This window comes from Ogataea haglerorum (genome assembly GCF_019207285.1).
Source record: "Ogataea haglerorum isolate 81-453-3 chromosome Unknown 81-453-3_NODE_1_length_915391_cov_96.871712, whole genome shotgun sequence".
Lineage (NCBI taxonomy): Eukaryota > Fungi > Ascomycota > Pichiomycetes > Pichiales > Pichiaceae > Ogataea > Ogataea haglerorum.
The window spans coordinates 242,327-268,992 of NW_025065151.1; the positions used below are offsets into that span (position 1 = coordinate 242,327).

Consider the following 26,666-nt stretch of genomic DNA (forward strand, 5'->3'; position numbering starts at 1 on the left):
TAATTTTTTTCCTATCTAATCCACGCTCATATCTCCGGTCGAAATGTCAGATTCGTCCTCCAAGTCGTCTTTTTGCTTTCCGGTCTCTGCGTTACTTTTGCCGTCTTCCTGGTCGCGCTCGTTTTTCGTTCGTTTGACAAGCCGGTCTTCTTCTGGCTCCGAACCTAACCGTTTTGGAGATGCCTCCGTAGTCGCGTCTTGTGCTGCCAAAGCGCGCATTTCATCAATCCAGCCGATTCGGCTCATCTGGATGCAACTCGAATCCTCAGGTTGCATTTCGCCCCTTGAGTCCGTAGTGTTCCTGGAGCCATACTCTGCTAGATGCTGATTGATCTCCTCGATGGATGTTTGCACAAGTATGCATCGCTCCAACGCGCGCAGATATTTTAGTGCGCTCACCTCGTTCTCGTGAGTTTCTGTCGACGCGCTACCTGATTGATAGTAATTGTTGTCTGCTTCAATGACGGTTTCGTCGTTGGTCACTGTGTTACGAATTGTTGTTTTGAACTCATGAAAACGCGTCTTCAGACCTCGCGTTGGCTCGAAACCTGGTACTTTCAGAAGTAGTGTCTCCGTGAGATGGTAGATGGTGAAAGGCGGGGAGGTAGGAAAATCTGTCTCTAGCCTGAGTTTCAAGCGCGCAATAAACTTCTCAATTGGTTCCCCAACAGAGTCGAAGGGAGTGCGCGCCACGTAGGAGACATCTGCATGGTATATTTCGACTACCACGGCTTTGATGAGATCCCCAATCAAAGGGACCACTTCAGGCCACTGTACAGTTTGATTCTCCCTTTTGTAGTCCTTATCTGCTAGGATTCGCTCTAGAGCATTCTGAAGCGGTCCTACTCGTCAGCAATTTTCGTAGCAGTACATACCTGGTGCTAGTTGGAGAGGCTCCATTAAACAAATAAATCAGTTTTTTTTTCATATTTAGTTTATGTTCAGAAGAGCAATTAGGACTGTATCGAGCATGCCGAAAATACAGAAGTCTGAAGAGGAATGGCGCGCAATTCTTGACCCTGAACAATTTGCCGTTCTGCGGCAGAAGGGAACAGAAAGACCATATGTGGGCAAGTACACAGACTTCAAAGGCAAAGGCATCTACACTTGCGCAGGTTGCGATGCGCCACTGTACGAGTCAAGCACCAAATTTGACAGCCATTGTGGATGGCCCGCATTTTATCAGGCTCTTCCAGGCGCACTAATCACGAAGGAGGATAATTCCCACGGCATGCAGAGAATCGAGATCATGTGTGCTTCCTGCGGTGGCCACCTTGGACACATATTCAAGGGGGAAGGCTACAACACTCCCACGGACGAAAGACATTGCGTTAATTCCATTAGCTTGAAGTTCAACCCTAAGGATGACAACAAATAATGCTGAGGCTATTTATACGAAATAAGTCTTATCATAGCTTGGAATCAGGCCTACTATTAGTACGGATTGAAATAATCAACTTACGACAGCGCGTCGAAGGACTGTAGCTGGATCTTGTATCCGTCTGGGTCCGCCACCAGAGCAGTTTCCTTCAAGTCTGGGTTTTCTCCAAACTTCGTGATCCATTTGGCGTTGTCACCAATTCTGTCAATGACAGACTGGACATTCTTATACGAGACAGCAATGTGATCAAAGCCAACAACCTTGTCAGTGTCCTTGTCAAAGACATAGTAGCCAGCAAACGAGTCGTCGGATTCGGTTCCGTAGTTGTGAGTCAGTTCAATGATGGACTGTCTGGCAGCTTGTGGCTTAGGTTGCTCCTTGTTCTCGACATACGAGTCGTCCTCGAAGCCAAGGAAGTAAAGGGTGAACTGAGCCTCTGGGAAGTCTCTAGTGCTGAACAGCTTCATTCCTAGCAAGTCACGGTAAAATTTGAGAGAGACCTTCGGGTCCTTGACTCTGATCATGGAATGGTTCATTCTGTAGGCAATAGGATTGACCGTGGCGGACTCGTCCAAAGCGTTCTCAATCAACTCAACCCAGTACCCATCCGGGTCCAAAACGAAAGCAATGTTCTTTTGTCTTCCATCTTCGAGCCTTTTCTTAAAGTTCACTCCCTTTGCAAGGAAATCTTCCTGTGCCTTGGCAATATTGTTGACCGAGACGCAGAGATGGCCAAATCCTTTGTAAGGTTCCGAGTTTCCGTCGTAAACCTTGGCATTGGAGTTCTTAAGCTCGCGCAGTTCGACCACTCCGTCTCTCTGGGCGACTTGCTTGCCAGCATTTGGGTGGCCATTGCTATCGAACGCAACGAAGACCGAAGTGTACTTCGCAGTCTCCAATTGCTTGATTGCCTTCATAGCAAAGGTGTTGGTATACCAGCCGACGGACTTGGCCAGATTTGAAACGTGCAAACAGGTGTGGTTAGTGAACATGGCAATGATAAAAAAATGTCGGAGTAATTTTCTTCCTTCAATTTCGATTTTTGGTAATCATGTCTTTCCAAACACCCGTCAACCAGTTCATGGTTGCGGACAATGTCGAAACGGCAGGTTGTCAAGAGGCGGTGACGACTGTTTGCGAGCTCATAGAGACTAACCAAGTCACTCTTTTGGAGTTCATTCGAGGTTTAGGCACACATCTCACCGATGAGTCCAACGCTATCAGGACCAGAGCAATCACCCTTCTCAGCTCTGTTCTGGGCAACCTAAACAGAAAAAAGATGTACGCCAAAGATGTCCAGGTGCTGCTGGATTTTTATCTGTCGAAGCTTGACGACGAGCCTTGTTTGAGAGAAGTGCTCAAGGGTCTGAGCTCGCTTGTTTTGATGAGCCAATTTGATCCTAACTTAATTCCTCACCTGTTAAACTTCCTGGTGGAGAAATACTCCCCATTGGGCAAGCTGGCTAGCGTTAGGTACTTTGGATTTGAAGTTCTGGACTCCACACTATCTGCCCATCTGGAACCAGCAAAACAGTATAATGATGAAATCATAAAAACATATCTGCATGTTTCCAAGAATGAGAAAGACCCCAAAAATCTGCTGCTGTCGTTCAAGCTCTCAGCGCTGATAGCCCAGAACTTTGACATCAGCAAATTTTCCGAGGAAATGTTTGATGCAGTGTTTTGCTATTTCCCTATATCTTTCAGGGCTCCAGCGAATGACCCCTACAAAATTACGGGAGACCAGCTTAAACAGGCCCTTCGCGACTGCCTGAGCGCCAGCGACTTGTATGCCAAAGATGCTTTCCCCAATCTTCTCGAGAAACTATCGGCGACCTCTCCAACAGTCAAACTCGACGTTCTCACAACCCTCAACCAATGCGTCGACAAATACTCCACGGCAACGGTGGAAGAATACTGGATCACACTGTGGAATTCGCTCAAATACGAAATATTGCATAACGAGCTTGCTTCTGTCGAGACATTGACACAGTTGTTTGAATATTACGAGAATTCAGAAAATGAGGACGAACGCATCATTCCTGCAGTTTTAAAGATCTTTCAATCGTTAAGTAGCAAATTGCAAAATGTGAACGATGATCTCAACATCAAGGACTATCTTTATGTGATAATGGACGAGCTGGCTAAGAATATCAAGAACCACGGCGACAATAAATCAAAGCAGTCCACCGTTATTTTAGCTGCTCTATGTGCAGCTAACATCAATGTATACAATCTGCTTATTCCTCAGGTAATGCCCCTTTTACTGATTTCGGATGATTTAACAGTCAAGACCCAAAGACAAATATTGACGAACGTCTCTTTCATGGTTGACAGCTATTATATTCTGTTCAATGAGAAACAAGAATCTATTCACCCAAACAATCCAATGTATGAGTTCAAAGATGACCTGCTGATGCTCTTCAACAAAGCTTTATTGTCTACATCCAAGGTTGAGGTATCTCTCAGATGTTTAGCTGTGAAACTTGTGGCTAAGGTCGTCTCACTGAATTTCTTCTTAGCCGATCAGGAGGCTCAGTTAATCACTCAACTAGTGACAGACGTTCTCCTGGAAGACGACAACAGCGTGACAGAAAAGCAAATCCTGCAGTGCTTCAAGTCATTATCTGTAGGCTATCCGTCTGCTGTGCTTGAGATAACTGTTCCAAAGCTGTTTTCTTTTCTTCCGGACGACGACAAGGATCTGGACCAATTAAACACCAAGTCTCGTGTGCTCGATATTCTCATTTCCATTTCGGAGTCCAAGCTTGTTATAGATTCTGTTATGTTACGGTTAGTTGGAAAGATTGGAACTCTGATAAAATCTGCGTCTCAGAGTTACGTTCGATCAGTATTTTTGACCCTGTCAAAGATAGCTGGTAACTTGAATGCGAAAGATTCCACGAACGACAATATGAAACGACTAGTTCCAAGGCTATTTCATGTCGTTCTGGATGCTGACAAAACCAATCATGATGAAGTCGTTCTCGAGTACACGGGACGCGTTGCTAAGAAGATAGTGCTGCAAACAGACACCTTTCAGCACGAAGAAATTTTGAGGGATGCAATCGACTTGTTCATCAACGGCAAACCTACATCTCTTGTTGTCAAGCAATTATCGGAACCGTTGGATATCATTAAAGGGAACCAGCTTCCGTTCATCATTTTCACGAAAATAATTTCGGCGGTCGATAAAAGTGTGAAGTTTCCTATTGAGAGCTCATCTTTTCTCAATCTTTTGTTCCAAGCCAACAAGTTGACGGTGCAATTTTCGAGATTATCGGTCCTGCAATGCATCTCACTGGTTGTCAATAAATGGATTGACGACTCCGAATACCTGATTGCGATCCTGGAAGATTTCAAACAAGCCTTGGGCGATTCCTCCATCCCTGTCAAGGAACGATCCAACACTTTGGAGGTACTGATTTGGATTGGAAAAGCATTGATCATGAAACAACACGCATGCGCTCCCCCATACGAAGAGTACCTTCTATCCTTATTTGACAGCGAAGAGCTTCACGTGTTCACCCCTAAAATTCTCGAGATACTGGTCGCAGATGTGGAATGCTACCAGCAGTTCAAGAAACCTGGTCCTCTCAATAGGCCGGTTGTTTTTAATATGAATGTGCGCTTGTTGTACAAACAGAAGCTCTTCAATACAGTGCTGCCATTGTTGGTCTCTAAATTTGAGTCCTCAAAAAACCAGACATATTTATTGGCATTATCACTCATGCTCAAATATGTCGACAAGTCGATTATTGTTCCGCATGTCGGAACGCTCCTGCCACTTGTTTTGAGGTCGCTGACCACTGATTCCAATGTCATTGTCACTTCTTCGTTATCTATCCTGACCATAGCAGTCAACGAATCAGACGAGTTGGTTTCTCGTCACTTGTCAACTGTCATACCAAATCTGCTGGAAATTGTCAACACGCACAAGAATGAAGCGGTGAAACGAAACGCACTGGAATGCTTGCTTTCACTGACAAAGTATGATTTACATCTATTAGTTCCCTATAAACAGGATATCATCAGGCGACTTGCCAAAGTCCTGGATGACCCTAAGCGATCCATTCGCCGGCTGGCCTGCGATTGTAGACAGGCATATTATGAGCTGGGAATGCCACGTCAATGATTACAGACCATCGAATTTCCTGATCCCATGTTCTTGCGTGTGGGCTTTTTGCTTCTTGGCGTCTTTTTTCGCCGGCTTCTTTCGTTTTTTCGGTGGCTCCTCGTCGGAGTCTTCCAGCTGGGCGAGGAGCTTTTCTCTGATTTGCATCAAAGGCACGGCGGGTTGATCATTGTCAGAATCAGAGTCTTCCGAAGCCGATTTGGCTTTAGAGTCGATTTCTTCTTCAAGCGACGCAGACGAATCGTCAGGTTCGTTGCCAGACCCTTCATCATCACCAAAACCGGTCCATTCCTCCTCCTCCTCTGCACTGGAATCTTCAGATTCATCAACGTCTTTCTCATCCTCATCGTCGCCGCTAGACTCGACATCCCCAGTTTCCTTCCATATAGTCAACCGATCCATCCCAGCACTTATCAATCTGTATTCATGATCCAAGTCCAAGAATGAGACCTCGTCCGTCTCGCTGTGCACTCTTCTTTCAACCACCCTTCCCGATCTGATGTTGACTCTCGACACGGTTCCGTCAAAACAACCTGCCCAAATATGCTCACCCTCGCTATCCAACGCAGAAATCAGAGACTCCACAGGCTCCTTGCTGATGCGGACCCTGGAGATTTGATCCGCAAAATCGTTCATTTCAGGCCTCCACACGGTGACCACGCCTTCTCCCATTCCGCAGAGCATGGTATTGGGGTTAGTAGGATCTAACCAGGTCGAACATAAGAGCTCGTCTTCTTGGTCCTCACTTTGGTGCAGAGGTTGCTCTTTTCTGATGTCAAAATGCGACAGAGTCGTGGAACCAGTGGTGACAAACTGATAATCGGATTTGGGCACGTAATGGTTTATAGAATTGACTGCATCCTCGTGGACTTTTTTTATCTGGTATGTTTGCTGCAGAGTGTTGGAGTCAAGACAGAGAACGTCACCGTTCTCTGTTCCGACAATCAAAAAGCTTTTGTTAGGAACAGTCAAGATCTTGGTGATGTTGGAAGCAAGGATGTCTGATTTTGCCACCACCATGCCTGTTTCTGCTTTGGCTTTTTTTATTTGCCTGTCGAGACCAGCGGAATACACATGCTCCCCCGTTGCATCGAAAGTAATGGATCGGCAACTACCCTGGTGACGTTTTGTGCGCCATCCAATGGTGACGCAGTCAGAGCCGTGCAGGTCCTTGGCTCTGACATCGATCTGTGCGCACTCGTTATCGGTGGAATGAAGTAAATGATTTTCCAATTTTTCAATGTCATATTTAAGCAACTTGACCTGTCCGGTTCCCGATCCAACAACAAGAGTGCTCTCGCTTGGGTGTGCATTGAAACTGAAAAGGGGATCAGTGCCAAAATTGAGGTCCACCAAGGGGACTGGAACTGATTTTACCATGGCCTTTATTGTATAGAATAATATTTTTTTATTAGATCTAATTTGGCTGTGCTCATAGACCTTATTAACTTATAAAAAATATGGATCAAAACATATAAAGCAGAGAACCAGGTAGCTGCGGGAGATCCCACAAAGGTCATGGAGCGAAATCACAAAATGACGCACTTCTTCTTTCTTTCTCTCTTCTCCTTAGTCTCCAGAGCGGCTCTGGTGGCGGTTTCGAAAACTTCTCTCACTCCTTGGTTCAGCTTGGCGGAGCACTCAAGGTATGTCAAGGCCTTGATCTTCTCAGCAACGGCTTGTCCCTCACTTGTAGACACAGGCGCCTGGTTCAGCTGTGCCAATCTCTCGATCGTTCTTGGATCATTTCTCAAATCGATTTTGCATCCGACAAGAATCATTGGAACATCTTGGCAGAAATGCAGGACCTCACTAATCCACTTCTCCTGGACGTTGTCCAAAGTGTCTGGAGAATCCACTGAGAAACATATCAGAATGACGTTCGAATCTGGGTAGGAAAGTGGTCTGAGACGATCGTAGTCTTCTTGACCGGCGGTATCCCAAAGAGCTAGCTCAACTCTTCTGCCGTCAACCTCGACATCCGCAACGTAGTTTTCAAACACTGTTGGGACGTAAACTTCTGGGAAAGCACCTTTAGAAAAAACAATCAACAAACATGTTTTACCGCAGGCACCGTCACCGACAATCACCAACTTTTTCCTGATCTCTGCTAATCCGGCCATCTTGTGCGCGTTAGTATAAGAATCTTCTTGCGGGCAGGTGTATTATGAACACAAAAGGGAAACACTCTTTTTGGTGGCTTTTGATTTTTGTTTGTATTTCGTACTTTCCATGTGACGCTGTCATTTTATAAGACGGCATTGGGCTTTTTTGAAATGGGTGGTGCACGTTATACATTCTCGACTAAAACACTCTTTCGACCTGTCCATTTAATGGATAAACTGCCTGATCTAGTCTGCAGCTGGGTGCGGCTTGATCCTTTAGCTGTTGGTTCTTCAACAACATATGGAAAAAAACGGATCTAGTGAAATCAGCCCCTTTGGGAAACTCGGTTTTCGCGATATCGAATCCAGCCACCATTGAGCAAAACTCTTGTGTTCTCATGTTCTTCGCCCCATTGTGCGCTTGCGGAACTCCCGCTCAATGCTACTCACCTCTTCTTACTCACAATGAAAGCAAACAAAGTCTGAAAATGGTTTGCGCGAGATCTTTTTTTTTTTACATAGGAGGGCGTGTGCCAAAAACTCCAACCCCGTGCAACTCCGTGCAAGGATGTTGGTAGCACCTATTTAACCTCGTTTAGAAACTGCTGGTACTTCGAGGTCTGGTGGATCCCGCATTCTGTCTTGGCCTTCCCCTTCCATCTGCCAGCACGCTCGTCCTCTCCATCAGCAACTGGCTCTGTCGAGTGCCAATCTCCGATTGACTTGTACCCAAGGTCGAGTAACTCGTTGTACGGCACATTGTGTTCCTTAATGTAGCTTTCAACCATCCCAAAATCCCAGCTGGCAAGAGGACTGATTTTGATCACATTAAGATTAGTATCGATTTCGATAATAGGAAGTTGCGAGCGCGCCCCTCCTTGCGATCTTCTTCTACCAGTGAACACGGCCTTGATCTTCAATTCTTTATGTGCTCTCTGAAGCGGTTCCACTTTCGCAAGAAAATCGTACTTGAGTTCGTCCTTCGACCAAAGCTCGTCGCCATATTTCTGCTGGAACTCCTCAGCGGTATCGCAGTCCTTGGGTTTATAAATATGGAGCTTGAATTTTGGGTACTTAGCTCTTACCTTAGCTATGAGATCGTGGGTCTGAGGAAAGTGGTACAGGGTATCGATGAAGACCAAGTCGATAGGGTCCAAGTCCAATTTGTCCAACATGTCGAGGATGCAAAGCCCTGTCAAACCAAAGGCTGTGGTTTGGAACAGGTTGGGGAATGAGACAAGAGACCACTGCAATATTTCCTGTGGTGTTAACTTTGCAAGCATCTTATTCAGATGCTGCAACTGGAAATCAGTGATAACGATGTCTTCGGTCATTAGCAATAGTGCTGTCGAGCTTAATTTTCCAGTCGATCCAGTTTTTGATTTATAATACTCTTTTGTCATGTCATGTGATGCGACGCGTCGATCGACAGATTTTCCTAGACATCAATTTGATTTAACAAATGACTACTGAACTTTCGAACCCGAACATAGAATCGCCACTGGCCGCGGTAGAAGCCGAGCTCTCTTCAATAATTGAAACACTGATACATCTCGGTGTTCAAGTGCACGATTTCCAGGGCACAGAGGAGGCCAAAATTGGGCTTTCGAATAACATCAACAAGCTCATAACTCAGTTGCAGTCGATTTCGTCGAAAAAAGATCTGCAGGACATCTCTATCCCGCTAGAGATTGTGAATTACATTGAGGACGGACGTAATCCCGACATATACACGCGAGAGTTTGTCGATGTGGTGCGAAAGATCAACCAATATCTGTTCGGAAAGTCGATCGCCTTCGAACAATTTCGAGACATCTTGAGCGCTAAAATCAAGTCCGAATTCCCTGATCTCGAACAGGAGGTCGAAAGTATCAGGTCTAAAACCAATGTAAAGGACGCCTGTTCATAGATACGTGGTGGTGTAAAGATGTACGATTAAATATATGTCGAAAAATTTTTCGATTTACTAGTAGTCTTTCTGGTCAGGCATGTTAACAAGAACACTGAGATTGATAGTGCGGACTAGGAGTCTGCCCAAAAGACAGGTACGCTGGTACAATGGCTTGCCCCCGGAAGTTGAAGAGGAATTTGGAAAGACCGTCGAAGAAATTGGGTGTGATGATGACGGATTTTTACTCAAGGATAGCTTCTACACTGAGAAAACATTCCGAAACTCGAAATTCTACCAGCACATGCAGAAGGTCCGCGCCGAGCAGGAACGTCTGATTGAACTGAAATTGAAATATCTTGCGCAACAGAACGAAGTCGACATTGAGGAGCTGCGTAAACAATTAAACGAGAGAGTGGATGCACAAGTGAGTCAGGCCCGTAGAACCCAGCAGGCTATCAATGATAACATTGCAGCCTTTGAAAGAGAAATGAGCTTGCCTTTCAAAGTGGACCTGGTTGGTGATATGTTAAAAATTCTGAAGTTCGAGTCCGATGATCTGGAGAGCTCCCCCGTGTATCAATTTATGGTGAAAACTGATGCTTCCTTAGCACAAGAGCTCCGCACTCTTCTCGCGCGTGGTGTCTCTGCAGAGCAGAAAACGCAGCTGGAATCCAGGTTAAGGCAGGGACTCTGGTCGGAGAGCAAGAGACGAGAATTGCAAGAGCTGATCAAAAAAAGATATGACGAGTTTGTGAACTTCAAACAAAAAGTGGATACCGAGCCTATCTCGATCAACGAAATCTTCGAGCTGCTAGATAAATATCCTACCTTTGAGCAAAGCGATCTCTACGAGGTCTTACGTGAAGTTGATCCTAGATTTGGAACACTTTATGGAGAGGTTAGGAGTCTCGCAGAAGGAGAGGAGCGAAAATTGCGTCGCATACAACTGAACAGACTACTTGCTGACGAGAGTTCCGGGATTTGGAAAGTTCTGAACGATCTGGAGAGCCCTGAATTCAAGACGGTCAAAAGTGTCCTAGAGGACGAAAGTGCAAAGTTTGAGCCGCTGAGTGCGGAAAGTCTGGTCGCATATGCGCGTATTGCTGAGAAAGATGAGGATCTAGAGATTTTTGATTCCATTGACGAATCTCTGAGTGTTTTCCTGCAAAAAGCTCGCGACAACGAGAATGACGAAAGAGTTGTTGCTGAAGTGCACGATCTATTGACCACTGAGGGCCCCTTGAAGGACTTCTTGGAAGACACCAAGAGCGAACTATATCAGAAGGTGCAGGCCAAGGTCAACAAAGCAAGGATTAAATACCACAAGGAGGTGGTGTTGAATCCGCTAACTAAAGAGATCAAGAGCCTTGCCAAAGAAGACCAGTCCAACCTGAGTCCTGAGGTGGCTCAGATCAATAAATATTACGACCTTTTTATCCAAACGATGCATGAACTAGAGCAGGAGCTGAAGAGCGGAGAGTATGAGCCAATCTCTTCAAAAGTGCACCTTGAGGCCCCAAGCCTTCTTGACCGTGAACCGACTCCCCAACAGCTCGCTGAGGTTCAAAAAATAAACCGTTCGAGGAGGTACGACGCTGAAGATGACACTCTCCGTTTCTGTGCTCACATGATAATGCACGGAGGTAAAAGACAGCGTGCAAGAAGATACATCAATCAGGCCCTGTATCTGGTGTATCTTGAAACTAGGGAAAACCCCGTGGACATTTTGAAGCAGGTCATAGACACTGTGGCTCCTTTGGTGGTGACGCGCGTTGTGAAAACCGGATTTGCCAAGAACTACTCAATTCCTGCTCCCTTGACTCCTCGACAGCGGATGCGTACTGGGTTCAAATGGATTTTGGAGGCCAGTGATAGCCGTGCTTCAAACGACTTCCCCGTGCGTCTTGCCGAAGAAATCTTGAACGTTTACAGAGGAAACTCCAAACTTCTTGAGAAGAAGACCTCTTTGCACAAACAAGCCATTTCCGTGAGATCTTACCTGAAGCTGTGATTGATTGTATATAGAAACCGAGGGTGTACATTTTTCGCCTCTGCACTGCCTAGAAATACATTTTTTTCTTCCACTTTTCACTCGTTTTTTCCCTCAGAGATCATGAGTGAACCTCAAGAAGACAAGGATTACGATCGCTCGATTAAGGATGATGTTATCTATGAGATCCGCGAGACACCAGAATTCAATGAGACTCGAGCCCTGATAATCGCTAACCTTAGACAGCCTTTTGACAACCAGGAATTCCAGGATTTATTGAATGAACAAGCAGCGAAGACTAACTCGACAATAGAGCGCGCATGGCTCAATAACCGCAGAAGCCATTGCATCGTCATAGTATCGGACGTTGCAGGCGCAGTTGCGATTCAGAAGAACCTAAACGGAACCAAGTTCCCAAAAGAAGATACAAATCAAGAAGACGGAGTTTCTAGACACCCACTGTACATTGATTTTATTCCTGTCAAGGCTACAGAGCACTGGATCGACCAGGAAAATAAAGGACCTAAAGATGCTGTTTGGAAGGTCTCATACGTGAGACAGCCTTCTAAACGGCAAGAAGGCCAGGAATTCCTCGTTGCCACTCATAAGATGCTCAATTACCCAAATAAGACTTTTGGATACAAATCATCAACCAGATATAGAGGTAGGGGAGCCTACAGGGGCAGAGGAAGAGGCGGGTTCAGAGGCTACCGAGACTACGACTATAGATACGCTCCATACAGAAGGGACTATGATTATCATGATTACCCAGATAGACACACAGAAAGAGAAAGATCGCTGGAGTGGACTAATTAGAGAATAATAGCTCCACTTGGTTTGATATTTATTAATGAATCTTCAGGCCCGCCAAAGGCTATAAATAATGCTACACAGTCCATTCTGTTCCGTCTCCACCACATACAGTCCGTAGAGTGCCAGCCAAGTACCTGCACTTAGCAGTCCCATCGCAACCTTATGCCATATACCGTAGACTCTCAGAGGAATGTAGTCAATGATACAGCTTTCGAAACCGGCTTTGCAATGCCAAAGAAGCAACATCCCCATACCTGCATCGACAAGGGGATACTCCACGCCGCCAACAAAAGGTGCTAACATCAGCGGAGCCATTCCGAGTGTCACTATTCTTTCGTATGCCCAATGGTATGAGCCGTGATATTCATTGGGAGCAGGTGGCACGTACGCATCGTTAACGGTTCCAACAATGTTCCCCGGTGGCTGCTGTTTCAGTTTGAAGTCCTCAAGTTTCAAACGCGGAAGTCTTGGTAGCTTGAACGAGAGCGGGCGAGAAAATTGCGGGTTGATGCGAAGCACCATGACTAAAAAAATTGGCACAAAAAAAAAAAGCCTAGCTAATTACAGTGCTAGGATTTCGAATATCTGAAGACAGACAGCCAGTGTTTCTGATCTTAAATTTATTTCCATTCCGCTGGCACAGCAACTTCGTTATGGTCACTGAAAGGGTCAAACTCATTAATCTCAGACCGGTATGTCTGAGAAGTGCCTGTGGCAGGTGCAACGCTTGACGCTCTTCTCTCGCTGTTGATCGTCTCGTAATCGGCAAGCGAGTCGGTCTCTCCTCCATCTCGCGGCTCTGCCATCTCTTCGTAAAGCTGTAGAGACCTCACCAAATCATCGTTACACTTGAGTAAAGCTCCTAGGAGCTCTTCTTTGTTGACTAGCTGCAGATATCTCAAGATCTTTCTTCTGATGGCTCTGCAGTTGTCGAAATCCCTGTTGGCCTTGGCGGAGTGGATAGAAAGTTCATCGGGTTCCAGGGTTTTGAGGGTGTTTGTCAACGTGGTCGACAAAACGTTCGCCTCGGCAATTGTCTGGTATATCTTCGGAGTCTCTTTCTCGTAGTTAATCCGGGGAATCCTGTACTTGTTATCAAGGTCCCTGTTTGTCATTGAAGACACTAACCGCGAGGCACTTCTGGACGAACCGTGACGTCTGCCTTGCGAACTATCGTCCGAGTCGTCGTCGGGCGTCTCGTACACCTCCTCGAATGGAGTCTCATCAGCCTCGTCGTTCATGAAATCTGGCACCTTCCGCTTAGGTCTCACAGCTCGCGCCACTGATGCGGAGGAGGCAAGTGAAAACAGACCTCCTGCGTTCCCTGTCCGGGCGTGCTCGTTTCGCCACCCAACAGCCAGCTGTGTGGCACGTTTGCGAATACGTGGATCGACCCCTGACACTTCTGGACGGGTCACAATGGTGTACTTTAGGCGGTCAAGCAGCTTGGAGTCATTGTATAGTTGGTTCAGTTCTGGGCCACCATTGGCGACCAGCAGCTCCAGAAGCTTCAGAGCATTGAACTGTTCCTCGAACGAGCCGTATTTCAGTTTTTTGCGAATTGCCCTGGCCACCTCTACAGGACCAGGCTCCACGGAATTGCGCTGCAAACGGATGGCTTCCAGCAGTGCAGGAAGTTCCATTTCCATGTACGCATCGTCCGTGTCGATTGGGGACATCTCGATGGTTCTGTTTGCCAGAGTGGTGACGGCAGTGTACGAATGTGAGTCCAGGAAACCCATGTGTAAGATAAGAAAAAATGAAACTAATGTGAGGCACCACAATTACACAAAATAAAGCAGGAATTTATTATATAGCTAGCTAATTACTGTGAATGACGAGGAAGTCTACGGCACCTTAGATAGCACCAACCTTTTTCAACTTCTCCTTCAACTTGGACTCGCCCAGAGATTGCAGGTCGGAGTTACCTCCAATGTGCTCTCCGCCAATGAAGATGTTTGGCACGGTTCTTTGTCCGGTAATCTCCTGCAAAGCATCCTGGAGTTCATCGCCGTCATCAATGGTGTTGAGTTCGAGGACATACAGGTCGTTTTTGACGATTGAGCTCAAGGTCCTCTTGGCAGCTGAACAGTATGGACAGTAGGTCTTAGAGGCCACGAAGACCTTGTGGGAAGCGATGAGCTTCTGAGCTTTGTCGATAGCTTCTTTAGACATTGGAGTAGAAAAAAATCTGCGAAACAGCAACTTGAAAGAATAGATGGCAAATAATGCGATCAGAATATTAGTGAACATTTTACCCAATTTTTCCGTTCCTAGTATTTTTTACATCAATCCGCTCTTCTTTAAATTCTGCTGAATAATCATGTCAGTGATTGCAGTCAGCACAAACTTCATCGACTCCGTGTCTGTGGCACAAGTGCGATGGACATAAATCGGCTTGTTTGCCCGGTTCAGACTCAAGAAGAGCTTCTCGAAATACTGTAAGGTATCCTCCAAATCGTTGGTTTTCCCCTTATAATCCGGGAAGTATTTGCGGAGAGGGGAGCGCCGCAGCTTGTCCTCGAGCAAGTCGACCTTGTTCAGGAAAAGGATGAACGGAGTATTGGCAAACCACTTACTGTTGCACAGACTCTCGAAGAGCATGATGGCCTCGTGCATCCTGTTCACCCGCTCGTCCTCAAATAGCATCTGGTCGTATTCGCTAACGGCAAGAACGAAAAGAGCGCACGTGATATCCTGGAAACAGTGGATCCATTTTTTCCGTTCGGATCGCTGGCCGCCCGCGTCCAGAATCTTGAACTTGGTATCGTTCAATAGGAAGTTCGTCTCGGTAATTCCTGTCGTTTTGATTCTCCCTTTCAAAATGTCCTCATCCGTGCACAGATATTCGTCTTGCGCATACAAGTGGGCGTGTTCGAAATAGTAAGCTGCAGACCCTTCGAGCTGGAACAGGTGGTTCTTCTGGAAACACGTCTGAATTCCGTCGTCGTTCTGCCACAGCTTCTGGATTGCCTCAGCAATTTCCGCTTTGGAGAAACCAACGTCGTTTCTCCCCGACAGCTCATAGAGTCCTGGTATCATCTCCTCGGATTCCTCCTCATTTCCTTCTATCTCAATTGACCCTTCCCATCCGGCATTGGCCTTTCCAGTGCTCATCATCTTGCGCTTGGCCGCCCCGTTTTCGCTGTACTTCAGCACGTAGTTCTTCAAAAACGAGACTCCACCAGCCTTCGAAGCGTCAATGCTGTCCAGAGCCTTGTACGCTAGTACCTTTTTTTTGGACTGATGGAGCTCGCTGCCCGGAACGTCGCACTTCAAAGGAATACCCAATTTTCTAGCTTGGATAATAAGTGTCTGCATAGACCCCACAGTGTCGGCCCAGATCACGTTTGAGTAGAGCATACGTTCTTGGCTTGTAAAGCCACCTTTGTGCAGCAATTTCATTTGCTTGAGAACGGTACTCTTGCCGCTCTCACCTGTTCCAAGCAATAGAAGCTTGACTTGATTCTTCTCTGTCTGCTGGCTCTGCATCAGCATCTGCTCGACTTTGGAGTTTTGGAGCTTCTCCAGATACTCTGGATCGCTCTCGTTGATGGAGGAGCTGGCATTGCAACCCATGGCAAATATCAGAAGACAAGTTTCTGCCTGAATCTGTCTTCCTATTTGCAACTCTGTCTCTGAAACATTAACAATAAGCTGCCTGTATTTTGAAACAAGCTTGTGCGTCAGCCGCAGAGCCACAGCCTGATTTCATTTTAATTTCTAACTTTTTATATTGAGCATTACTTAGTCTCGGTATCACTCAAATGTTCCAGGTGCGGTAAGAAAATAGAGGCATCGTTCAGTTTCACCACGTCCACCTTATCCAGTATCATTTTTTGGCGGAGATGATTTTCGTCCTGTCTCGGAAGCGTATCGTCTGCATACTGGTAGTTGGTAATGATATCCATCCCATACCCCAAAGTCGAATAGGGGTAGTTTTCAGAACTTTCCAGAACCAAAGCTAGGGGAGACGACTCCTCAATCAGTTCCGGCTTTGCTTCTATTATGATGGTCTGATTCAAACAGGAGTCCAAAGACATCGTCCGATCTTGTCTGTTTAAATTCTGAGCCGTATTCTCGTTGTTCATTATTGACGAGTAATCGTTCAAATTTGTGAAATCCGGTTTTACCTCGCGCGGAATTCTACGCCTTGGTGCGAGGCCATTGGCTTGAAGTGCAGCGTTAAGCGATATATCGTTGATGATCGTGGAAAAAAGATGTGACCCAGGAAGCGTGGTTTTTTTTCCCGGCGCGGAGTTGAGAGTCACTTCTGACGTCGGCCGCAGCGACCTGGATGAGGGCTTCGGGTTCTCTATAAGCTCCCGCTTTAAAATAGCTTTCAGGGGCCGGAAAACTGTCGTTGAAGCGTTGGTTATGTCCGAGAATGCCCGCCTGCCAATGCTGGGCTTCTCAATGTCGCGCAGAAGCGATTCTCCGAATAATGATCCAGAGCCAGGCTCATCATACTGCAAGTATTCCGTCGGTAATGATATTGAGACCTTTCTAGAAGACTTTGTTGCTTGTGGTGGCAGTGGCACTTCATTTTCTTGTTCAAGCGGCGGAGTCTTAATAAACTTCTTTCGCTTGGCTTTGAATGGTAAAAATCTAGCGAACGATCGATCTCTTTTGGCATGGTCAAGTCCTTGTGGAGCTAGGGGCTGCTGTGTCACCATGCATTCTTCCTGCTGCCGTATTTGCTGCGCTTCGCCAACTCGCGCGTTCTCTGCGTTATGAGGCTTTTCAGTAGCAGGCCCATCAACTGGTTCTTGGTCTCCTTCGTCAGTTTCGGCCCCCGCTGTCTCATATATCTCATTTTCTGGCGGAGGATCAAGCTGTTCCACGACACGAAGATGATACGTCTTATCCAAATACCACGAGTTAGATTCTTCGTGGGTTTCGCAATGATGCTGATGCGGCTCGCTCTGACCTAGTCCCAAAAGCTGGACGGTTTGCCTCAATCGTTCGTGTCGTTTGGCGAACTCGCTGATGGGGACCCCAAGATGTAAACCAGTATCTTTGTCAATACCTAATGAGATCAAATACGCGGCAAGCTCGGCATTTCGAAGAGATATCAACGGCATGTTTTTCAGTCGCCTGGTCAGGATATTCGGATGCTTCTCAGGGTCTCTTCTTCCCCCGCTATTCCACCAATGGTGGAAATGCACTCTCAGCTCCAGTAGTTTACACTGAAGCTGTGATAGATGATAGTGAGTGGACATGAGAGAGAAGAAAATTTGGCGGTTAAAATTAGCTTTAGGAGCGTAGTTGACAAAAACTTTTTTCCACCAGTTCCTTCAGGGTCTCATAACTCACAATAAGACAGCTCATTTCATCTGGCGACACGAGCAGAATAGTCTCTTTGCTGCCAGCATCGAGTTTATTCAGGCAATTGATCACATGCGTCAGATCTAGTACAGGCTTCCCGTTCTCGTCAACCTGATGGAACACGTAGTCGCGGAATAGCTTGATTGGGTAGCGCTCGCCAGTTTCAGACCACGACCCGTCTTTGACAAACTCCGGACGGTCACAGATAAAATCTAATTTTGCGAAAAGACGAACGAGACGAGCATTTTCAACTTCACGCGATAAACATGCCTCCATGTAATCTGCAGAATCTTGCACACCGTTCATAACCGAAAGTATTTCTGGAGCAATCAGCTGTTGGAGCTGCTGAACGGAGAGTTCATTTTCAATGAGTTTCTTGAGAACAAACTTTAGTTTGTCAGAAACCGTTAATTTGGGAATACCTTCCTCCACACTGAGGTTTTGCACTTTCGCGAAAACAAGGGACTTTGCCAAATCGTAGATCAGAATACCCATTCCCTGCATATCGCGTGCTTGAAGCTGTTCGAGGCTTTCCGTTGAACCTTCTTTCGATGCTGCCTCCAATATATCGTACACCCCACAGGCAGACAGCCTTATGCGGGCCTTGTTGGTCACTATGATTTTTGTCGGATCGAAAACCCTCACAGCCAAACCTGCTTTATGGACTTCGCTCACTGCGTTTGTGAGTTGCACCAAGTAGTTCCATAATAACGGCTCTGTTATCAGCTCGGGATCCTTGTCTCCTATTTTGAAAAAATGAGCTTCCAACAGATTTCGTGACATCGGATAGTAGTCGTATATGAGCACCAAAGAGTTGTCGCCAAATTCCCGCGTAGTCATCACTTCGTACAACTTAACCACGTTGGCGCAGTTCAGAGATCGCCATTTGTTCACAGAACGGAAACACGACTCCGAGGAAATAGGTACGTTCTCCAATCGTCTCATAGTGTACAATTTGCCGTCTAGATTCGACATGACTTTATAAACTGAAGACGTGTATCCAAAAGATTTCGCGCTGGTCTCAAAGTTCTGGTCTATGGGACACAGACTGTGGTACTGATTAATGTGGATCGGAAGGCCAGACTGCGCAGCGGAAATGGTTCTGAGCGACTCCTCGTTCTTTTTTTGTATCTCCTCTCTCAGGTCGTTTGGAATAAAGAGGTCGGCGACGGTTCTTTCGTGGGGCTTGAGATGATGCTGAACGTGGGGAGGCGGCTGGCCAGCATACAGATGGTAGTTGATCGGGAATGGGTTTGTTTGCTGGTAAAATGGTTCTTGCTCCGCGGAAGAGCGGGCAGGATCACCGATTGGCATCCCCGGTGTGAAAATTGGGGCAGACTGTGGGTCGAATGGAACACCAGCCGAAGACGGAGCGGCGACATTGCCCGATGGAGAAAAGCTGGGTATGTCATCGAGCTTCGAGGACAGGTCAGCGAACTTGTTCACTAGCGACCCCGTCGGCGTGAACGAAGGAGTATGGATGTTAAACTTCTTGCGTGCCCCGGAATCGGCAGTATCAGATTGCACTGCCAAAGGCGAGGATCCAGTGACGCTTGGCTTGGAGGGCGTGAGACCCGCCTTGCTTCCCGACAGGCTTTCTGATGATAGTGTGGTGGATGCTGACATTGGCTCTGATACTGGTTTGGCGGTCTGCGGAGAAGATTTGACCTCGCTTACGTTTTTCTTGGAGGGATCGTCGTGGTTGAACGAACAGCCTTTTTTCTCCCATTTGCAGAAGCCGTGTATTTTTATGTTTCTGCACGGAATGGTTTTGGCCCATTCGTATTGAGTGCCGCCGTTGTTCATCTCTGGGAGAAGACTATATCAGTAAATTGCGCAGATATTATGTTGGCTGTTGTTTTTAATATTTGATAAGTTTTTGTTCAAAATATTAGGTAATAGATTGTCATATCACTCACGTGACCAGCATCACCTTTGCAACGTCTAAACTAACTTCGGGAAGCCAGAATAAGGGGAGACAACTGATATTTCCGGTTATTGCACATAGAGCAACCCTTGGAGCGACCTTCATTTTGTTTCCTCTAGTCTATCATAGTTACCAAAGGTCCTTTGGATGATTTTGCAGCTACCACACAGAGCAGTTGACAGAGGAGTAAAGTAGTGAGTTTATCGAATTACATCACGATCGGTCTTCAAAGTGCCACTTTACGCTCTGCCACTCTCTCCAGATCCAAGAGACTTAATGCTTGGCAGTATGTATCTCCAACGTACACATAGCTAGTTATCTATGCACAGTTCGGCAGTATCAAACAAAAAGATGCAGCCTTTAGTACTTTAGGAAGAATCTGCCACACATCGCGCTTTTGCGGCGGTGGATCACACACACAAATAATCAGAACTCGTCTGTTCAGTGATGCAGCAAAAAGATGTTCAAAAAAGAGACAAGTGTGCGCCGTCTAAATCCAACACAGAATTTAAGGCTCAGCAGTTCTTTGGGCACTGCCAGAGCTGTAAAAGGCCACACAAATAACTCTGAACTTTGTAACTGTAAGATCTACGGCACTTTAGCATTTCTGAGGTTCTTTAGCTGCAGCTCAAATCCGTCCAGCTATTTAAAACAGCCTTATTTTTGAAACCAAGTCAAACGGTCTTCCCCTTTGGCACATGACAGGGAGCTGGATCCCAGCACAAATAAGCACCTAAACCATTTAGTCAGAGCCACACTACGCTGCTAAAAGCAGAATTTCAATGCAGAACCTATTACATCCAGATCACTGTTTTCTGCTACTCTCCAAGACTTTCATGATTGAGTCTCCATATTCAGAATCCATACACCTGCACAGGGGTTTAGTTGAATACATCGGGCTCGAGAGCCATTAAGGACACCTGCGATTACGAGATTTTGATGGAAAAGTTTCAAATCCATCTCCACCAATCAGGCACGAGCTGCAATGATCGCAGATATGATTCAGGCTTCCAGCCAAAGGACTATAGGCGTGTTTCGCGATATCGTGGCTCAACCAAAGAGCAGCACGCCAGCAGTGGCCCAAAAAACCACAATTAGGGCGCGAAGCGTTGGTGGTAGATCCGGGACAAATCACCCAGGGGTATCAGGACCCACATATCGAATTAGCAGCTATTCTGGCAGCAAGGCACAAGTCTAAATTTATGTAAGATTTTAGTCAAGCAGCGAATTGCATAAAAGCTTTCTGCCATATTTCAGATTATTTTCCAGCGTATTCTACTGGTAATCGAGTCATGTCGGTTACAATAGTGACAGGTGCCTCCAGGGGTCTAGGAGCTGCCATATGCAAACTGATACTACAGAAAGACGACGACGCAAAAATTGTTGCCATAGCACGGTCTAAAGATAAACTGCAGGAACTGGCTGATAAGTACGGCTCAAGAGTTCTGAGCATAGCTGGAGACGTCACAGACACAAATTTGGTGGCAACGGCAGTGCGAAGAACTGTCTCTACTTTTGGCAAGATTGACTCTGTTGTTCTTAATGCGGGTGTGTTGGAGCCGGTCCAGCACATCAGCGAGCTGGATATCGAGCAAGTGAAACGGTTATACGACGTCAATGTGTTTTCTGTGATGGATCTGGTGAAACAGACTATACCATATGTACGGAAAACCGAGGGAAACTATCTCTTTGTGTCATCTGGTGCGTCAACGAAGGCGACAGACGCATGGAGTGCGTACGGATCATCGAAGGCGGTTATCAATCATTTTTGTCTGAGCGTTTGCGCAGAGGAGCCAAAAATCCGCACTATTTCTATTGCCCCGGGCGTCGTCGATACGGAGATGCAGAAGGATATCCGAGAGAAGTTTGGTCAAAACATGAAATCAGAGGCATTAAAAAGGTTTACGGATCTTTATTTCCAGAATGAGCTACTGGCTCCTGAAGTTCCTGCAGCTTTGTATGCAAATCTCGCCCTGAAAGGAGTTCCAACGGATTTGAACGGCAAATATCTGCGTTACAATGATGCAGCGCTGGCAGATTTTGCGAACTAGGAGACAGCCACAAATCACGGAGAGGCCCGGTTCACTGGAGCTGCGAATTTCATACCACGTAAATGAAATCCAGACAGTAAAATTACGAACGATATCTGTGCATGATATGCGCATGAGATCGATTAATAAAATCTTCTGCAGGCTTGTTTTTTTTTGGCGAAGAATCTGCAACGCTGGTAGCCAACAATACGAACAGCAAATTTCAATCGGGCCTTATGCATGTACAAACGAAATATATGAAAGAGGCATTTTTCATTGGGCCGTAGGAGTTCGTTGCAGACCTGCTTTCGGTCCTTACCTTACACTTTCGCGTCTTGAGGAACACTAAAGCAGATTTTCCCCTATTGAGTGAAAAGGCATTATGAAGGCTCTCTTCTATTTTTTAGGTTAAATAGACTTTGCAGTGCAACAGAGAGGGCACCTTCCTAACTGGGCGCAGAATGTAAATGCCTTCTGCGTCGACCAGCGCCTATGTTTCCTAAGTACTGATTCGCCGCACTGCCCCATTCTCTTTTCACCGTGTAGACTTTTTGACACCTTAAAATAAAAACACCATGTCTTAGCACGAGACTTGAAAGTTTTTGGCTCGTATTCGAAATATGGAATCCTACCATGGCCTCATAGTGACCCCGTCAGACGCTATTCTGCTTTTGGAGGCCGCCAGACAGAGCATTATTCCCAAAATGAACAGACGACTCTCGGATTACGAGCGCATGATTCTAATAAAACCCGGAGCCGTATTCATTTGGAATGAATCCGAGTCCAACATGAAAAGATGGACGGACAGCAGAAACTGGGGCGCTTCCAGAGTAAATGCAGCATTTCTTATATATAGGGAGCTCGACTCTTCCCAAACTACCGGCACGTCATACACATACAAGCGCAACGGCCTCGTGAAACAGTCTTTCTCAGTCACTATGAAAAACGGAGGCAAAGTGCATCTAATAAGCTACATGAATAGTGACCATGAAGCCAACAGGTATCTTATGAGACCGACGCAGGACCCAAGACTTAGACATATTCAAATAGATCGGAGCTTGTATCCAGACAACCTTCTGGTAGACGAGTCCGACAAAGAGCATGAAAAGGCATCTTTACTTAGGAGGGCGTCCGACACCACTTACGACAAACAGAAAACTTTGGTAGCCCCGGCCCATCTGCCACCAATTAATAATGTCGACATGGGACCTACCTTCTCGTCGACCAACATTGTGGCCAACGTGGAAAGGACTCCGCCCTCCAGCACTGACCAACAGAAAACACAATCCCGGTATACTGGCCGCTTGCAGGAGGACGACAAGATGCTCAGTGTCTTAGATAGATACTTCAAATAATTACGATCCACCTTGTGTACGGGTGTTGTACTTGAAAGCCAAATATTTTTGTCGTCGTGTCGTTCCGCACGATGGATTTTGTATTTGACGCCTATGACAACTACAGCGGTGACTCCCCGGCAAGCTCGCTGCCCGTACCGTCTGCACCCCTCAAGATACCGAATATCCCACTTCAAGGAGATCTGACCCGCAAATTCTCGAATTTGAGCATCTTAAATCACATAAAGCCGAGAAATAAAGACAAGCACCAAGACGAAGACACGGCCGCTTTCCGCTATGCCAAAACCTCGCTAGATCTTCTCAACGCAAACAATGAGCCTTTGGTTCCCTTAGAGCTCACGGCGGAAACTACAGACTCCAATGTGCTTGCCGGACGCTTGAGTCGAGTTCTGAATCAATCCAATTTTGATTCTACTATCCGTCAGTCGCTGGTAATGCTTCAATCGCGAACTGAAGAACGTGACGCATCATCTGATGGGAATATCGATTACAAGAACCTGACGAGTCCGAATATGCTGGGGTCCATTGCTCGCCGCAAATTACGAGGCGACGTAGAGAGCGAGCTTTTGCGTCAGCATTTCCAGTCGCTGAAGAAATTCCATCTGGTGGTCAAGAAACTGAACGTGATCAAACAGGACCTGGATGATTTGAATTCCTGTTATGATGAAATTGATGGGAAATTGAGCGAGAGTTTGCAGGATACGGCAGAATACAAAAAAGAAGTCAAAGAGCTAATTCAAAAACGCGACTTGGTGAAGATCAAGAAGAGCTTGTTGGCTGGATTTCGCTCTAACTTCACTCTGAGTGCATATGAGGAACACGTTCTGCGCAACGGGGATGTTGATCAAGAGTTCTTCAATGTGGTTCAGAAAGTTGAGAAGATATATGCGAATTGTGACATTCTGCTTAGTATGAACAATGACAAGCTGGGAATCAGCATTATGAACCAAATGTCGAGTCATCTTCAGCAGGCCAACGAGAGAATCTCAAATTTCCTGCGCAAGACTCTCAATTCGATCTATGTTCAAAACGACTTCGTAAAGAACCCAGACTCCATTGCCAATTTTCAGCGTGCACTCGTGTCTGTTCTTTCGAAAAATAAAGACGAGTTTGACTCCATTGTGAGCGATATTATAGAAAGCAGGTCTCGAGTTGTTAGTGAGGAATTCATGTCACAGCTGAACGGCTACTCGGACGAAATCCGTTCGAAGCCAAACAAATCACTTATTATCTCATCGTATGACTCGAAAAGATATGTGAGCGACGTGCTTGCTTATCTTCATACTGTCATTGCAAATGAGCTCGAGATGGTTGAGAGCTTGTTTACATTTGATCAAGAGGTGTCGGCTGACCTTATGCCGGTGATTCGCACAGTAGTTAATAAGGTGCTTGGATCTTTGAATCGACCATTCAAAAGCAATTACAAAACTATCCTGAGACAGGAAACTAAGCCGGGAGTTGTTGTCGAGCTCTATCAGCTTTTGGATCTTTACAAGCATATGTTCGAGAAGTTGACTCAAGGCAATAGTCTTATTGAAAGCTTGTCAGAATTGCAAGAAGACTCGTTCAAAAGATTGCTAACTCTCGTTTCCCTGAAAATAAGAGAAATCAAAGTTGAGTCAGAAGTTGAAGAGATCGATGAAGAAGTTCTTGGTCTGCCAGACTGGCTAATGGACTTCTACTCTGAGTTTCTGGGCATATTTGATTACCACAACAATGCAGACAAAACGTTTCTCAACGTTGATAAATCAGAGGAAAACGAGCTGATCACACTTCTGGTAGATGAGCCGCTGGAGTTACTGAACTCGATTTCAAGCAAGCTGGATTTCCCCAAAAAGTCTAAGAAAATCTTCATGATCAATTGTCTAGATTTCATGCTTTCCAAAATTGAGCTGGTCTCGGTTCTATCTTCCAAAGCTGTATTCATCCAGGAAATGCTTGAGCAAACCGTTCAATCACTCATAATTGACGAGTTCAACCAGCTGCTCAAAAATTCAGGACTGTTCGATATTTACAATCTTGTGAACATGATTTACAAGCTTGAGGATGATTTCTTCGACGTTTCATTGTACGAGCCAATCATAGAAAACAAACTCTTCAACGTTGCTACATTTCAGCAAGCAGATATGAAGCTTCAAGAGTTCTTGGTGGGATATTTGGTTTCGAATGAGCTAAACAAACTGATCTCCCCAACACTCCTCAATACCATATTCATCACCTCGTCCCTCAAATTCGTCAAGTTCTATCGCAAACTCCTACTCATCGTGGGTGAGTATTTGAAGGACGATGATGATCAACTTATCAGCGTGTTCCGCTGGGATGACACGCACGTTGCTACACTTCTGGGTGTGGAAGAACCATACGAGCGTGAGAGAGACATAATTGACTAGACAATGCATAATAAATAAATTAATCACCCCTTTCCGGCTTTTGACCTCTTCCATAACCGTCTTTCGCGTAGTAATCCATAGGATAGAAGTCTTTCTCGAACTTCTGATCCTCTCCAAGCATCACCATAGCTTCATACGGCGTAAGTAATGGCTTATGGAAAGCATAACCCCAGTCGATCGATAGTCTTGGACAAGCAACTTGGACGAAAGCGTCGATATCGTCGAACATTGCGAGCTTCCCTGGAAAAATCTCTGATAGTATGATTTTCACAACAATTTTTCCTGAGTCGATAAGCTGTTTCTCTAATCGTTCCACTGTCACCGGATTTCCTTGTCGTCCCAGAGCACCCAGTATCAATCCTATTTTCTTGGCCTCGGACGCGCGACGCACGGCATCTGCCCTAACTTGCACCATTTCTTCCTGAGCGTAATACTCTCTGGTAAACTTCCGAGAATACGGGTCATATCTATAGGCAGGAATCGAAGGGTTGTGGATCATAGCGCTTTCCAAATGGAATCTTCCATCGCCAATGTAAACCATAGCATCGAAGTGGTTCGGATCTAAATGCGCGGATGTGCACCCAAGAACTTCCCCCTTGGATAATGGAGATATTTGAGGAGGCGTGACATAGAGAAGCTTGTCCGACTCTGGACCTTCCAGTTTGCTTTTAATCGAATGTATGGTAGGGTTGAATTGTATAGTACCAAACACAGCCAATCGGGTCCCGTGCTCAAAGTTTCTGGTCAAGGTTCTCATCAAATGGCCCTCGTCAATGACGATGGTCACGAACACATAAAGGACCTTGATTTTGGTCACATCAATGGGGACAAGACACGAATGCGCATAGTGGACAATCATATCGCAATCCAGAGCTCTGGCAGTGTAATCATCTATGCAGCAGGCTCCATAGGAAACGTCGCCCATGACAAGCACCTCAGCATTGCAAAACTGCTCGATAATATCAGCTATCACCATGGAATAAATCAAAAGCCCTTCTGGCATCTGTAAACATACCCTTTTTGCATTGTTCTTTCTCACGTTCCAAACAGTCTTGTGGATTTCAAAGTTATAATTTGAAGGCAAAAGACGTGCTGCCTCTTTGAGCTCTTCATCGTCCAGAATTTCCTGCGGAATCTGATTTATGAGCCTTGATGCGCCTTTCTTCGCACGTATAATCACTGCTGAGCGGCTACCCTTTTCATCCTGCTCACGCGATCCAACGAACCTTCGCCGTCTTTGGGTGATGTCGACTGCTGGCGACATGATAATGAAAAAATAATCTATGCAAAAAAAAAAATTTAAATAATTTTAGAGCCGCAG

The 26,666-nt window shown here is 45.9% G+C and overlaps 21 protein-coding genes across 21 annotated transcripts; 9 read left to right on the forward strand and 12 right to left on the reverse strand.

Annotated features, from left to right (window-relative positions):
- Positions 1–15: 15 nt before the first annotated feature.
- On the reverse strand, positions 16–900 carry KL911_000133 (uncharacterized protein; the record flags this gene model as incomplete). Its single annotated transcript, XM_043196276.1, has 2 exons — positions 16–809; positions 876–900. 2 exons carry the CDS (start codon positions 898–900, stop codon positions 16–18), a joined length of 819 nt encoding a protein of 272 aa, XP_043056826.1.
- Positions 901–937: 37 nt separating this feature from the next.
- On the forward strand, positions 938–1,378 carry KL911_000134 (uncharacterized protein; the record flags this gene model as incomplete). Its single annotated transcript, XM_043196287.1, has 1 exon — positions 938–1,378. The coding sequence occupies one exon, from the start codon at positions 938–940 to the stop codon at positions 1,376–1,378; it is 441 nt and encodes a 146-aa protein (XP_043056827.1).
- Positions 1,379–1,458: 80 nt separating this feature from the next.
- KL911_000135 (uncharacterized protein) lies at positions 1,459–2,373 on the reverse strand (the record flags this gene model as incomplete). Its single annotated transcript, XM_043196298.1, has 1 exon — positions 1,459–2,373. One exon carries the CDS (start codon positions 2,371–2,373, stop codon positions 1,459–1,461), a length of 915 nt encoding a protein of 304 aa, XP_043056828.1.
- Positions 2,374–2,462: 89 nt separating this feature from the next.
- Positions 2,463–5,516, forward strand: KL911_000136 (uncharacterized protein; the record flags this gene model as incomplete). The annotated part of the gene is made up of 1 exon (XM_043196309.1): positions 2,463–5,516. One exon carries the CDS (start codon positions 2,463–2,465, stop codon positions 5,514–5,516), a length of 3,054 nt encoding a protein of 1,017 aa, XP_043056829.1.
- Positions 5,517–5,694: 178 nt separating this feature from the next.
- Positions 5,695–6,536, reverse strand: KL911_000137 (uncharacterized protein; the record flags this gene model as incomplete). Its single annotated transcript, XM_043196320.1, has 2 exons — positions 5,695–5,719; positions 5,779–6,536. 2 exons carry the CDS (start codon positions 6,534–6,536, stop codon positions 5,695–5,697), a joined length of 783 nt encoding a protein of 260 aa, XP_043056830.1.
- Positions 6,537–7,045: 509 nt separating this feature from the next.
- Positions 7,046–7,639, reverse strand: KL911_000138 (uncharacterized protein; the record flags this gene model as incomplete). The annotated part of the gene is made up of 1 exon (XM_043196331.1): positions 7,046–7,639. One exon carries the CDS (start codon positions 7,637–7,639, stop codon positions 7,046–7,048), a length of 594 nt encoding a protein of 197 aa, XP_043056831.1.
- A 563-nt stretch (positions 7,640–8,202) lies between these two features.
- Positions 8,203–9,024, reverse strand: KL911_000139 (uncharacterized protein; the record flags this gene model as incomplete). The annotated part of the gene is made up of 1 exon (XM_043196342.1): positions 8,203–9,024. The coding sequence occupies one exon, from the start codon at positions 9,022–9,024 to the stop codon at positions 8,203–8,205; it is 822 nt and encodes a 273-aa protein (XP_043056832.1).
- Positions 9,025–9,083: 59 nt separating this feature from the next.
- On the forward strand, positions 9,084–9,530 carry KL911_000140 (uncharacterized protein; the record flags this gene model as incomplete). Its single annotated transcript, XM_043196354.1, has 1 exon — positions 9,084–9,530. One exon carries the CDS (start codon positions 9,084–9,086, stop codon positions 9,528–9,530), a length of 447 nt encoding a protein of 148 aa, XP_043056833.1.
- A 79-nt stretch (positions 9,531–9,609) lies between these two features.
- Positions 9,610–11,523, forward strand: KL911_000141 (uncharacterized protein; the record flags this gene model as incomplete). The annotated part of the gene is made up of 1 exon (XM_043196365.1): positions 9,610–11,523. One exon carries the CDS (start codon positions 9,610–9,612, stop codon positions 11,521–11,523), a length of 1,914 nt encoding a protein of 637 aa, XP_043056834.1.
- A 102-nt stretch (positions 11,524–11,625) lies between these two features.
- Positions 11,626–12,318, forward strand: KL911_000142 (uncharacterized protein; the record flags this gene model as incomplete). Its single annotated transcript, XM_043196376.1, has 1 exon — positions 11,626–12,318. One exon carries the CDS (start codon positions 11,626–11,628, stop codon positions 12,316–12,318), a length of 693 nt encoding a protein of 230 aa, XP_043056835.1.
- Positions 12,319–12,360: 42 nt separating this feature from the next.
- On the reverse strand, positions 12,361–12,837 carry KL911_000143 (uncharacterized protein; the record flags this gene model as incomplete). The annotated part of the gene is made up of 1 exon (XM_043196387.1): positions 12,361–12,837. One exon carries the CDS (start codon positions 12,835–12,837, stop codon positions 12,361–12,363), a length of 477 nt encoding a protein of 158 aa, XP_043056836.1.
- Positions 12,838–12,935: 98 nt separating this feature from the next.
- Positions 12,936–14,057, reverse strand: KL911_000144 (uncharacterized protein; the record flags this gene model as incomplete). Its single annotated transcript, XM_043196398.1, has 1 exon — positions 12,936–14,057. The coding sequence occupies one exon, from the start codon at positions 14,055–14,057 to the stop codon at positions 12,936–12,938; it is 1,122 nt and encodes a 373-aa protein (XP_043056837.1).
- Positions 14,058–14,172: 115 nt separating this feature from the next.
- On the reverse strand, positions 14,173–14,490 carry KL911_000145 (uncharacterized protein; the record flags this gene model as incomplete). Its single annotated transcript, XM_043196409.1, has 1 exon — positions 14,173–14,490. The coding sequence occupies one exon, from the start codon at positions 14,488–14,490 to the stop codon at positions 14,173–14,175; it is 318 nt and encodes a 105-aa protein (XP_043056838.1).
- A 108-nt stretch (positions 14,491–14,598) lies between these two features.
- On the reverse strand, positions 14,599–15,894 carry KL911_000146 (uncharacterized protein; the record flags this gene model as incomplete). The annotated part of the gene is made up of 1 exon (XM_043196420.1): positions 14,599–15,894. One exon carries the CDS (start codon positions 15,892–15,894, stop codon positions 14,599–14,601), a length of 1,296 nt encoding a protein of 431 aa, XP_043056839.1.
- A 164-nt stretch (positions 15,895–16,058) lies between these two features.
- On the reverse strand, positions 16,059–17,399 carry KL911_000147 (uncharacterized protein; the record flags this gene model as incomplete). Its single annotated transcript, XM_043196431.1, has 1 exon — positions 16,059–17,399. The coding sequence occupies one exon, from the start codon at positions 17,397–17,399 to the stop codon at positions 16,059–16,061; it is 1,341 nt and encodes a 446-aa protein (XP_043056840.1).
- Positions 17,400–17,571: 172 nt separating this feature from the next.
- Positions 17,572–19,449, reverse strand: KL911_000148 (uncharacterized protein; the record flags this gene model as incomplete). The annotated part of the gene is made up of 1 exon (XM_043196442.1): positions 17,572–19,449. One exon carries the CDS (start codon positions 19,447–19,449, stop codon positions 17,572–17,574), a length of 1,878 nt encoding a protein of 625 aa, XP_043056841.1.
- A 1,106-nt stretch (positions 19,450–20,555) lies between these two features.
- On the forward strand, positions 20,556–20,768 carry KL911_000149 (uncharacterized protein; the record flags this gene model as incomplete). The annotated part of the gene is made up of 1 exon (XM_043196453.1): positions 20,556–20,768. The coding sequence occupies one exon, from the start codon at positions 20,556–20,558 to the stop codon at positions 20,766–20,768; it is 213 nt and encodes a 70-aa protein (XP_043056842.1).
- Positions 20,769–20,862: 94 nt separating this feature from the next.
- KL911_000150 (uncharacterized protein) lies at positions 20,863–21,621 on the forward strand (the record flags this gene model as incomplete). The annotated part of the gene is made up of 1 exon (XM_043196465.1): positions 20,863–21,621. One exon carries the CDS (start codon positions 20,863–20,865, stop codon positions 21,619–21,621), a length of 759 nt encoding a protein of 252 aa, XP_043056843.1.
- A 599-nt stretch (positions 21,622–22,220) lies between these two features.
- Positions 22,221–22,955, forward strand: KL911_000151 (uncharacterized protein; the record flags this gene model as incomplete). Its single annotated transcript, XM_043196476.1, has 1 exon — positions 22,221–22,955. The coding sequence occupies one exon, from the start codon at positions 22,221–22,223 to the stop codon at positions 22,953–22,955; it is 735 nt and encodes a 244-aa protein (XP_043056844.1).
- Positions 22,956–23,026: 71 nt separating this feature from the next.
- KL911_000152 (uncharacterized protein) lies at positions 23,027–25,345 on the forward strand (the record flags this gene model as incomplete). The annotated part of the gene is made up of 1 exon (XM_043196487.1): positions 23,027–25,345. The coding sequence occupies one exon, from the start codon at positions 23,027–23,029 to the stop codon at positions 25,343–25,345; it is 2,319 nt and encodes a 772-aa protein (XP_043056845.1).
- A 19-nt stretch (positions 25,346–25,364) lies between these two features.
- Positions 25,365–26,609, reverse strand: KL911_000153 (uncharacterized protein; the record flags this gene model as incomplete). The annotated part of the gene is made up of 1 exon (XM_043196498.1): positions 25,365–26,609. The coding sequence occupies one exon, from the start codon at positions 26,607–26,609 to the stop codon at positions 25,365–25,367; it is 1,245 nt and encodes a 414-aa protein (XP_043056846.1).
- Positions 26,610–26,666: the final 57 nt, after the last annotated feature.